Raw genomic sequence first — 11578 nt, forward strand, 5'->3', positions numbered from 1 at the left:
GGAGCACCTTGGAGCCAGATCCCAGGTGATGCTCCCACTGTAAATGAACAGGGAACCATGAGTTGAAGTGATAGGACTTTATTTCAGGTCATAGGGCTGGCTGCAATGACTGCATAGAGCTTGGAGTGAGTGGGTCCACAACTGGTTCCTCTCCTTTACCAGCTGATCCACCCCTGCTCACACTCATCAGCCCTGCCTTGAGATTTCAGGCCATTCTTTGGGTGTTATCCTCTGGTGAGCAGCCACTCAGTGCTTGTGTTCATTGCTTTAAGATGCTTGAAAGCATTAAGGGATGAAAACACCTCAATAAGCAGCTGACGGAGTCATTCCTTGCTGTGCTTGTCCCGAGCAAGAGGAACACACAGCTCTTCCCTCCTGGGCCTCCTCAGCCCTTGGTAGCGCAGTGAGCTCCCATCACAGCGTGTTTGTGTCGCTTCCTAAAGCCGGGAGCAAGCCACAGAGGCTGAGGCTGGTGTTCCAGTAGCTAAAAACAGGGCTGGAGTGAGGAGAAGGACCACAGCTGATTTACAGTCATTATCTGATCCAACCTGACAAGTGACAAGTGGCCCCTGGGCTGCAATCGGAGCAGGCAGGAGCGTGGGGTTTGCTGCTCCCCAGGGACAGCGCGGTAGGTTTGGGTTATAGCACCAAGCTGGGCTGTTGCTGGTAACATGCTCTGTTTACATTCCACATTCCAGACGATCCGAAGCTCCAGCCTGTCCCAGCAATGCCGCCGCTCTGCCAGGCTGGGCATGCTTCCCAAATCTCTCTTCTTAGTGCAAATGAACCATCCACCACCACTGAAAAGAGCTGGACCCCACATTCTGGCTGACAAAGGAGGGGTGCTGGAGGGGCCTGAAGTTGGAAGAGCAGCCTCGAGATGCCAGGGATGGTGGAAGCAGCCGTTCTCTTTGTTCTCCTTAGTTACATGACATCACTTGGGAATAACGTTGGTAAAAAGAGGCTTTTTCTAGGAATGGGAGATGCTGCTCCCTGCTGATGGGCGCTGTCAGGATAGAGGGCTGTGCGCTGATGGGTGCTGGAGACATCTAGTAGTGCAGCTTGTCTCCAATAGAGGGGAGGTTATGGAGCAGGGAGCTGCTGTTTATTAGGGAAAAACGAATTCCAGAGAAAAAAAGCTGCTTTTCTCCTGGGAGGAGCCAGAGAGGGCCCTGGAGAGGCACAAGGATACTGGAGATAGAGCATCCAAGCACCATGGCTCGGTCCCCTTGGGTGACCCTGCTGTGCTGGGGAATGGCCCCAGGGTTGGAACCTGAGGAGAGGGGCGTCCTGGGACACCCCAAAACCTTCAGCATCGACTGCTGCTGGATGGACGGGAGCTGGAAAGCTGCATTTGGCTTTCTAAGGAGGCATTTGGCTATGAACTGTTATTCCCCCTCAGAGGTGCCGCAGCGGAGCCTCCCCATTCCCTGCTGCTCTGTCAGGATGGGGCTAAATTCACCCCAGCAAAGCCCAGTCTCTCTTTCCCATCGCTGCTCGGAGGAGCTCCTCCGTTCCCGCTCCGCCTGCGAGCACAGATCGTGCACTGTTCCTTTCCGAGCAGAACAAGGCAGCGCTCAGGCTCCGGAGAACCGCTGCCCTCAGCCGGAGCGGACCCGCTCCCTCCCGCCGCTGCCGCCACCGCCCGGGCCGGGGCGCCTCGCCCGCGGCGGAGGCCTCATCCCGGGCCGCACCCCCCTCACGGCGGGGCCGCGGGGCAGGCCGGGACTCGCCGCGGCGCTCCTCCCGCGGCCGGCCCGCTCCGGCTGGGGCGCGGCGGCGGAAGGGGCAGGGCTGAGGGCGGCGGGGCCGCGGGGCCGGCACAGCCGGGCCGCGCTTAGGGGACCCCACCACGCTCCCGCCAGCCGAGAGGACTACGTCTCCCAGGAGCCCCCGCGGCCGGGTGCTGGCGCGGGGCACTGTGGGACTTGTAGTCCGCAGCGGGGCTCGCCCCTTGTCCTCTGAGTGCTTCCGGCGGGCCCCGCGCACTACATTTCCCGGCGGGCCTTGCGGCGGGCCCGGGGTCTCTTGGCGGAGACATTTGCGAGCCGAGTGTCTCCAAGATGGCGGCGTGGGGAAGGAGGCGCGCTGGCCCCGGCAGCACCAACAGCGGTGGCGGCCGGGAGAGGTGAGCCGTGGCTGGGGCGGAGGCTGCGGCGCTGCCGGGGCGCCTCGGGCGGGCAGCGAGCGGGACGAGGCGGTCTGCAGCCACCCGGGGGCTCCCCGCGACCCCGGGGCAAGGGCGGGGGCCCCGCTGAGAGGAGCGTGGCCGGGCAGGGGTGGGGGGTGGGTGTGTGTGTGTGTGGGGACGCGTGTGGGGCTGAGGCGTTGAGCTCACCGGGGCCGCCGGTCTCCCGCTGCGGGCGGGCGCGGGGAGAGCCGTGGCCGGGGAAGGGAAGGTCAGCGCGGCCCGCGGGGTGGCGGTGGCAGCCCTTCCCGCCGGCGGGGATGCGGCGCTCGGGGCCGGGTGGAGGAGGGCCAGCCCCGGGGAGGCTCCGTCCGCGGCTATTTTTAAAGGCAGTAAGGGCAGCGAGGAGTCCTCCAGGGTGACCTCCTTCCGCGGCGGTCCTGGCCGCTTGCGGGGTTCAGCGCGGAGCCGCCGCGACCCCCCCGGAGCCGTGGGGACGGGCGCGGTTGCGGCCTGGGCGCTCGCAGAAGCTCGGTAACGCTGTGGCTTTGCCCCCTGTCAGGCTGGAGGAGCAGCTTGGGACGTGCTGGAGCTTCCCATAGAGCAGCTGTGGAAGTTTGGGAGTCAGAACTTGAAAACAGGGGAAAAGAGGCAGAGGAAAATCTTGTTGAGCTACTTTAAAATCGGTGTGCGCGGTTCTTTACCTACTTAAAACGTCTGCTTAAAGCCTGCCTTTCCTCACGTTGGCGTTTTCCCTGTTTTGCCCCAGGGCTGACTGATGTAACAAGCGGCTGCGTTTTTAGTGTGAGTTTTCTTTTGTCCTCCCGCCTTACCGAGACACTCTGATATATCCCTTAATTTGAGCCGTGGCTTTTGCAGCCTTTTGTTCCCTTGCCTAATTCAACGCTCTTCTTTTTGATGGGGTAGCCAAGGAGAGCCACAAGTAGCCCTTAAAATGCTGGCGCTGGGGTGAGCTGCGGGAATGCCGTGTGCGTTCAGGGAATTCAAAAGTAATTGAACTGGAAGAGCCAACGGAATGACTGCATCAGTGGAGTTTATATAAAACAACTCGGAATACCACGGGGCTCAGTGGCAGCGTGGTGAAGCTGTCTGCACCCAGTGCTGGCTGAAGCCCGTGAGGTGTGGAGTTTCCATGTGGATTTGCCTTGTGGTAGGCCTGTCCTCCCAACAGAAGTGAAGGGAAAAAAGATAGAATGGAAAAGAGCACTTAATAACTTCAGTGAAAAGTGAGGCAGACTTAAAAGTGAGTTGTTAGCTTGGAACTTTTTGGTACAACAATCTAATTGCAGTTTGAAGTGATTTTTTAAAGCTATGATTACTCTTGATGTGATGATCAAAACCACTTCATCATAAACTTGAGTTACTTCATGTATTAGTTTTCCTTTGCCAATCAGAAGTGTATAGTGAAGTATGAGAAAGCACAGAAGTGACACTGAACAACAGATGCTCCATTGGCCAGTGTGTCACAATCCCCATCCAAAGATGATGGTTCTTGTCGGTCTCATCCTGCACAGACATGATGGAAGATACTTGTAATAGATGTTGGGTGATACCAGCCTGGTGCTGCCTCTTCCTCGCAGCTGCAGAGGTGGAGATACACATGTCTGGGCCTCTGCCCCTCTCCACAATCCTAAATCACACCTTCTGATCTCATCTGGCTGCTGGCACCTCCAGTTGTACCTCAGTGCTGGCAGGCCTGATGTCAGCATTTGATGACATGTGTTTTTTATCTGGTGAATACAGTTTTCTTACTGTGGGCAGGGTTCTTGTCCAGAGACACACGTTCCTTTGAACTGAATATGCTAATCCAGCTTTCCTCATAAACGAGCTGCTTCAAGGAGGTTTTAGAGTTGTCAGCCAGCGAGTCTAAAAGGCATCTGTGTGTTGGGAGGTGCTGTGAGGAGACTCAGTAGTGAATGAAATACTGTCTGCTGTTAGAGCAGCCCAGCCTTCGCTTAAAAATACCCCGAACCCAACCCAAACAGTGCAGCAGGCTCTATCTGTGGAGGCTGTATCCCTTCATAAATGACTTTATTGAGAGCAAGAAGTCAGTGGTTGGTCCAAAAGTGCTTTCCTCAATAGCAGTAAATGTAAGGATGTGAATTTCAAAGGGTGTTGCTGCGAACTCCAGCTGCTGGTGAAATAATGCAGTTAAAATAACCCAAAACACTGAAGAGAACCAACTCAATATTTGTTTTTCTTCATTCTGGATAGACTCTTTAATAGAGCCTCACTAAAGGCAATTGTTCATCTCTAGACCAAAACAACCTTTTCTATAACAGAACAGACCCTGAATTGTGCTTCGGGGTTTTTGTGTGAAATTCAGCACGATGCCCGCCAGGCCAGAAGACAGAATGGCATTTGTTCCCTGGGAGATGTGCTAACAAACTCCAGAAAGAGCAGCTTTAATGTCCTCGCTGCTGCTTGCATTGGCTTCTCTGTGCCCTGAAAGAGGGCTCTGCTTTCGCTACCTGCACCGCTCAGATTTCTGGTACTCTGTTTGCTTACAGCAATGATTGACCTGTTTCCATTAGTCTGGCTAATCATTAATTGACTTAAAATTGACACCTCCTTTTTGTCTCATGGCTGGAGTGGTTTGCTGTGCTCTGGTGATGTTTTCCTTCGTGTTGTCTTCCCTTACTGAGGTTGCTTGAAGATCTCACCTGTGTTCTCCTGTTCTCTTTTCCCATTTGTGTTTAAGGTGCATCTTTTTGAACACGAGTCTTGCTTTATTGCTGTGCTTTTCCTGTTCTTCCTCTGCTTTAATGCATGGACAGCCTGTTGAGAATGGCCTTCAAGGCCTGACAGCCGTGGCTAATGGCCTGACACTGGTAGGTCGTGTGGACATTGAGCAGGGAAACAATTCTTCATGTGTTTAAGCTTGGATGGGTCAGTATTTTCTGCACACTGTATCCTGGAGCTCTCCTGAGTAACAAAATACACTTGGATCTGAGGTGGAGTATTTCCACTGGGAATTAAAGCCAGACCACAGCTCATTCCTTATTCTCAGGATGAAATTAAGTTTCAAGAAGGATTTACATGGGGACAGGGAAGTTTAGGGTTTGAATTTGTTATGCCTTGACTTTACTGACTTACTCAAGCTTGGCTGAGATGCTAAGAATGACCCCAGACACTGTGCTTTGGCCGTCTGTGATGTCCTTTGGCTGCAGTTCACTTGCACTGCGTTGCTGCGTGAGATAGCATGTGTGTGCTGCTTGCGGGAGTTGTTATCACACTGCTGCAGGCCTCTCCTTTCTTATTTTTTTAACTACTAATCAGAGTGGTCTTCATTTGCTGTTAATCTGAATGTGAGTTTGGTGCTCTCAGCAGTACTGTTGTCCAGGAACATTCAACATGTTCCTGTTGGCCAGGAACAAAACCTGACCTACACGTTATGGCAGGGGTTTAGAAAGAACTTCTTTTTGCCCAGAACCTGTGCTTTGTGCAGTGAGAGATTGTTTCTAATCATGATTCTCAACACTTTGCAGAGCTGAGATTGTTGGACAACTTGAAACCCTCACCAAAAGGCTGTCTGGTGGATTGAGGAACACCATTAGGCTGAGGGCAACAGCTCAGTCCTTCTCCCCTGCAAGTGGAAGGATGAAGGATGCTGTCATCTGCCCTGTTCTCAGCACTCTCTTCATTTCTCTTATTGCCACTTGGTACCTGGCAGAACTTAAGGTCTTTCCACATTGAGCAGCACTGTCCCTCCTCCTGAGAAGGTTATTTTATTTCTTCATCCATAAAACTATCTAATTGAAACTTAGAATTAACAGACAGGCTGCTGTTTGCATGAGGCAGCTCAGGAGATGCTTCCAAGCTGGAGGCAGAACAATGGAGCTGCTTTGAGGGCTGCAACTGGGAAACATCAGCTCTTTTCCAACCCAGTTTAGTCTATGGTTCTCTGACTGCTGGAGTGGCTGTTCTCAGCTGCAGCACCCCTCTCCTGGTGCTCTCGATATTCCCATGTTAGGAAGCTAATCCACACGTAATTTGAAGCTTGCCCTATAGCTAAACAGACACTTCTGCCCCTCCTGCTGGTGGTAGCTCCGTTAACAACTGATTCCATATAAATAACTTTGGCAATACCAGATTTGACAGCAATGATCTTAAATGGTTTTCATCTTGCTTTGCAAGCCTAGAATGCAGGAAGCTGCAATAGAATAAACCATTTGGATATAAGATCTGGGACTATTCTAACAGAGAAGCTGTACAACTTGTTAACTTAGCCCTCTTTTTTTTGGGATGGGGAGATCTTGGAAAATAATCTGAGTAAAATTAACAACTACTTTTAGGTTTTGGTCTATGTAGTAAATAGCATGTTGGGCTTCTGGATACATACAGCATTTTGTGACTCCTGGAGCTAAGCCCTCTCTGACACTGGTTATTTACCATTCTTTAATGTAAAATGGAGTTGCTAGAAAATCACCACACTTCACAACGGGGGGATGCCAGCCTGGAGTTGTTGCATAGCTCTGCACTTTTGTTTCTCATCTCTGGGGGTTGGGGGACAAGCTCCAAAAGGCAAAAGCCTCCAGCATTCCAGCAAATCCCATTGCTTTCACTGGGTTTGTTCATGTGCAGCTGCTGGCTTCAATTGAAAAGCTGTGTCAGGAGAGATTGCTGCTGGGGATTGAGGTCCTGGGTCCTACTCTACATGCCAACAAGGTCCAGAACCTTCCCAAGCCCAGACATCTCATCTCTGTCTCTTTCTATATCAGTCTCCAGCTTTCCATCCTCCAGGAGCAGGCAGTTCTTGCGTGGCAATAGTACGTGCTGAACCCCACTTCCCTTCTTACAGAGATGCAGCCTTTCTGCTTGTGCTGCTGCCTCTTCATGTGTCGTATTGTTTGAGCAGCTCATTTTTCATGCTTTGTCTGTTGGTTTTGGATTGCACATTTGCAGCTTCAGCACTGGGATAGAGATGGAGTGTGATATTAGAGCACTGATTTGGAGAAGCAGCGTGGTTTGGGGGCCACACTATCAGGGCTGAAGCCTTTGTACACTTTAGTTCCCAGTGATTTTTTTTCTTTCAACAGAGCATATTTTAAGTTCTGCTTGTTTTGGCTTAGGAGGATTGTGCTTTCCTTTATTGTTACAAAGCCCCAGAGCCAAAAGATTCCAGAAGAGATGGACACTGCTGCCTCTGGCTAAAGCCTGTTGGATTCCTGCTCTCTTTGACAGGTTGTTGGTGCTTGTGGTCTGTACATCACAGTGAAAGGAAGAAAGGGGTGTTCAGAGGGAAAACCAGGCAAGATCTGAGCAAGGAGAAGTGGGTTAGTGCCTCCAGTGAGCCTGGAGAAACCCCATGTAATGCAGTTACTTGATTCCTAGAGTTAGAAGCCCAGTTCTCCATGGCTCATGTGCAGGCAGGGATGAAATGGGCTTCCTTCACCCTTGTTTTGCCACTGATAGCAGGGAGACCCTGGGGTGATTAGACTATTGTGCTAAGCCTCTGCAGAGTTCTTAGTTGAATTTGGATTCTGCATGTTCCCAAGCGTTACAGAACACTGAAAATCCTCCTTGGTAGGAAATAGTAATTTTATCTGGGGGGTTTGTGTTAGCACTGGGTCGGCTTCCAGCTTCAAAATGCTTTTCAGTAATAGCTTTTCCCTGAAGTCATTAGGCCTTAGCAAGTGGTTTCACACAGTCACTGGTGTTGATTTACAGAGTTACCTGAAGTCTCTGTTGTAGTGAAACTGGGATTTGATTTGGAAGAAGCTGCATTTGGAACAGTTGTTATCAAAGGAAAGAAAATCCTTGGCAAAACCCATGTAGCAGTTGTGTGCTTAATGTATCAGTGTAACCTGCTTAACTACTTCTTGGTTAACCACCTCTGTGTTAGCTGATACATTCAGTTCTATTAGACACGTAGTACTCTAAAATCTTTATATAGGTGCTTCATTCTTATTCTTTAAAACACTTCCCAATTAACTACAGAACCTCAGAGCACCCCCAAATTCTGTGCTGCAAGAGTTAATCCTTATTTTCCAACCAGTATCTGCCAAGATGATGGCCTTAAAGAAGCCTCTGGCATACACAGCATTCCAGTGGAGTTTTATTCTCCTTTCTACCCATGAACAGGCCGAGGGGGAAATGCACTGCAGAGAACTCAATAGCTGGCTTGTCAGTTGAGTTTTCCTTGTAGTTTATATGAATTCCAGGCAGGCTTCTAATGAAACTGTTTATTCCTTTGCTCTGAGAGAGGCTGGTGCACCTCAGGTCTTGCTGTTTGATGTGTTTGCTGCTGTTCACACAAGCAGCTACTTCTGGCAACAGCTTGTAATTTACTAATAGCCTTGATTACAGTTGCCCACTGCACAACACCCTGTGCAGCATGAATGGAGCTGCACATTAAGGGTAATGTCTAACACAGCAGCTTGTGAACGTGGCTTTTTCTCCCTTCTTTTCCAGTGCATGCACATAAGTGCCGTTGTACTAATGGAGTAAAAAGTGGTGGTTTCAGTCTCCCTCTCAGCAGAGTCCTGCCTCTGGGTATCGGGAGGGTCTCGATGCGGTTGGGATGAGTTGTTTTGTCTGCTGCGCGATTTGTTCTCCTCCTGCTAAAGGAATCTGCTGGATATTTTTATCCTCGAGAGGCCGCATGCTCTGGTTAAGCACAAGTATGTCAGAAATAATGATTTCCTCTCTTAAAAGGGAGGGTTTTGCCTCTTGCTAATGGGGAGGGTTTTACCTGCTCTCAGCGCGGGTACACAGTCACCAGCTTGTTCCATAGTCTGTCACATGAATGTAGCTGCAGCGAAGGTGACGTGTGTGAGGAGGGTGGAGGGAAGGTGGGAACTGATGTGACTCCAGGTAGCTAAATGCTGCTCAAATGGGGCCTTGTGAATCCCGTCAGTAGGAGTGTGCTCTGAGCTGAAGTGAGCAGCTCCTTCTGCGCTGTTGAAGCCTGCCTGGGTTAAAAACACGTTCCTGCCTTGCTTTGCTGCGTGCTGTTTCAGGAGAGGGAGTGAAGCATTCTGTAACAAGGTGCTCTGCTACCTTTGCCACCTTCACTTGCAGCAGTGTTTCTTGGTCATCCTTGTTGGATTTACTATGGATTTACTAGGTTGAATTTACTATGGAGGACTAAACAGCAAGCTGTGTCAGTGGCAAGGAGGTGATTATTGTGAGGAGAAAGCAAATACTCATCGGAAGATGCTTCCTCTCTTAAAACCTTCCAGTGCAACTTGTCCTCTTGGTGGGTGAAGTGCTAGTTTTATTTCCTATAGAAACTCCTCCAGTCTGTGTGGTTCAGTTGTTGATGTGTGTGGTCACTAAGATGTGACACTCCAGCATCTCTAGGGAAGCTGCTTGGGCACCAGTGTGAGGAACCATCTCAGGATTGTTAACAACAGCCTATTTTCTCAATGTTTTCCCTCTTCCAAGTTAGGAAAAGGTAAGGAAATACCTTTCTTTTGGGATGATTTTACATACAGCAGGCACAATTAGCTGATCTGAAATGAATCTTGAGTTACAAAGCTCCTTGTTGTTGAACCTCGAGGGGCTGCCCATCGTCACTTCAGGATATTTTCTCTCCTGTTCTCCTGACTTTGAAGCCCTGTAGTTTTAATCCCATGTTTCCTATTAACAGGGTCACCTTGTCCTCCACGGACTGTTACATCGTGCATGAGATCTACAACGGAGAGAACGCTCAGGACCAGTTTGAGTACGAGCTGGAGCAGGCCCTGGAAGCCCAGTACAAATACATAGTGATAGAGCCCACCCGCATCGGGGACGAGACCGCGCGCTGGATCACGGTGGGGAACTGCCTGCACAAGACGGCCGTGCTGGCGGGTACCACTTGCCTCTTCACCCCTCTGGCACTTCCAGTAGATTATTCTCACTACATCTCCCTGCCTGCTGGTGTGCTGAGCGTGGCTTGCTGCACCCTTTATGGCATCTCTTGGCAATTCGATCCCTGTTGCAAGTACCAAGTAGAGTACGATGCTTATAAACTTTCCCGCCTGCCCCTGCATACGCTCACCTCCTCCACCCCGGTGGTGCTGGTGAGGAAGGACGACCTGCACAGAAAGAGACTGCACAACACGATAGCACTCGCTGCCCTGGTGTACTGTGTAAAGAAGATCTACGAACTCTATGCTGTATGACTCCAGCAGGGAAGAGAGAAACCCACAAAGACAAAGTGTATTAAGACTCCCGCAGTAACATTTTGTTTTTCCTCTTTTTGAGAAGCAGTTGGAGACTGGGGAAGGATTTGGTTTAATAAGAGATGTTATTTTTCAAATAACACATCACTGGTGCACAGAGGTTTTTCAGTTCTTCGTTACACTTAAGGTGTGGATGTGTGGTGACTTGAGAGCTGTATGTTAGGCCATGGGAGTCCAATCCAGCAGCAGCATGTCGAAAGTGAGCTATAGGAAGAGGGGGTGTGAGAGCTTCTTCTACTTCTTTATTATTTTTTTGGGGGGGGGGGAAACATTTAAGTATCTTGTTTAATTGTATTACACAGAACCAGCCAGAAGTTATCATTGACCATTAAAGGATGAGAATTTCAACTGCTTTTTGCTCTCTTGTTACTGTTATCGTAGTTCCTTTTCCTTCCAGGGGATGGAGGCTTTGCTGTGAGGACTCCAGTGGTTATAATTAAGTGTGCTCACACACAGACCTGGTGCTCCCCTTGGCCATTGCACGTGGCAGTAGTGTCTGTGGACACTCTCCATCTGATGAAGGAGTAGCTGTGGAGTGTTGCTTTCCCTCTTGCTTGACTAGTTGTGTGTCTTGGAAGAGGCTAACTTGGTACCCCAGTGCTTATATCCTTTTGGCAATTGCTTAAATACTGATGGTTGGGGCTAAAGGGCTTCAAATCCTCTGCTGCCCTCCTCCAGCCATTGCTGCTCCACACAGTGGAGAGAACACTGTTGAGTTTCCAGCTACAAACCCATCCTGCTCAGTTCTTGTTCATGTTCTTCCTAACGTGGATCCATCTCCCCTGTGCAGCTGGGCACTGCCAAGGTGTGGGGGTCAGGCTCTCACCTTTGTGCTTTCTTATGTGCTGGCACTTGGGGGCTGTGCCCTGACTCTACAATGCCACCGCTCCTGCTTGGAACATGCACTTCTGGAGCTGCTGCTGCAATGCATCCATATGTCTTGTAACTCCATTATCTGGAATTTTAGGATTCAGTTTTGTGCGTTAATTCCTCTTTTAGCTCAGAACTGTCAAAATCTAGTTCTTAGAATGGGAAATATTTACAGGTTTTGCCAGTTCCTTTCAAAAGCTAGGGGCTTGCTCTCTATAATCTCCTCCTCGCAGATGGAAACCAGGCGTGGTTTGCAGTTCCAAGGCCAGCTTGGCACAGCTTCAAGTGTTACGATCTGAATACAAGAGTGAAGCCGTGTAATAAAACCTGCCTCTGCACACAGGCGTCCTGCTTGCTTGGAGCCTGACCTCCACTGCGAGGCACTGAC

General features: G+C 50.3%; 1 protein-coding gene across 1 annotated transcript; it reads left to right on the forward strand.

The window, feature by feature from the left end:
* Positions 1 to 1807: 1807 nt before the first annotated feature.
* On the forward strand, positions 1808 to 10668 carry TMEM11 (transmembrane protein 11). Its single transcript, XM_030484124.1, has 2 exons — positions 1808 to 2128; positions 9744 to 10668. Exons 1-2 carry the CDS (start codon positions 2064 to 2066, stop codon positions 10258 to 10260), a joined length of 582 nt encoding a protein of 193 aa, XP_030339984.1. The 5' UTR covers positions 1808 to 2063; the 3' UTR covers positions 10261 to 10668.
* The last annotated feature ends 910 nt before the right edge of the window (positions 10669 to 11578 follow it).

This window comes from Strigops habroptila, chromosome 4 (assembly GCF_004027225.2).
Source record: "Strigops habroptila isolate Jane chromosome 4, bStrHab1.2.pri, whole genome shotgun sequence".
NCBI lineage: Eukaryota > Metazoa > Chordata > Aves > Psittaciformes > Psittacidae > Strigops > Strigops habroptila.

Excerpts from the sequence above, each read along its gene's own strand:
- TMEM11 (XM_030484124.1), top strand. The coding sequence starts at position 2,064 with ATGGCGGCGTGGGGAAGGAGGCGCGCTGGCCCCGGCAGCACCAACAGC. Across the intron at positions 2,129-9,743 it reads AGCGGTGGCGGCCGGGAGAG|GGTCACCTTGTCCTCCACGG; the intron begins GTGAGCCGTGGC and ends TCCTATTAACAG.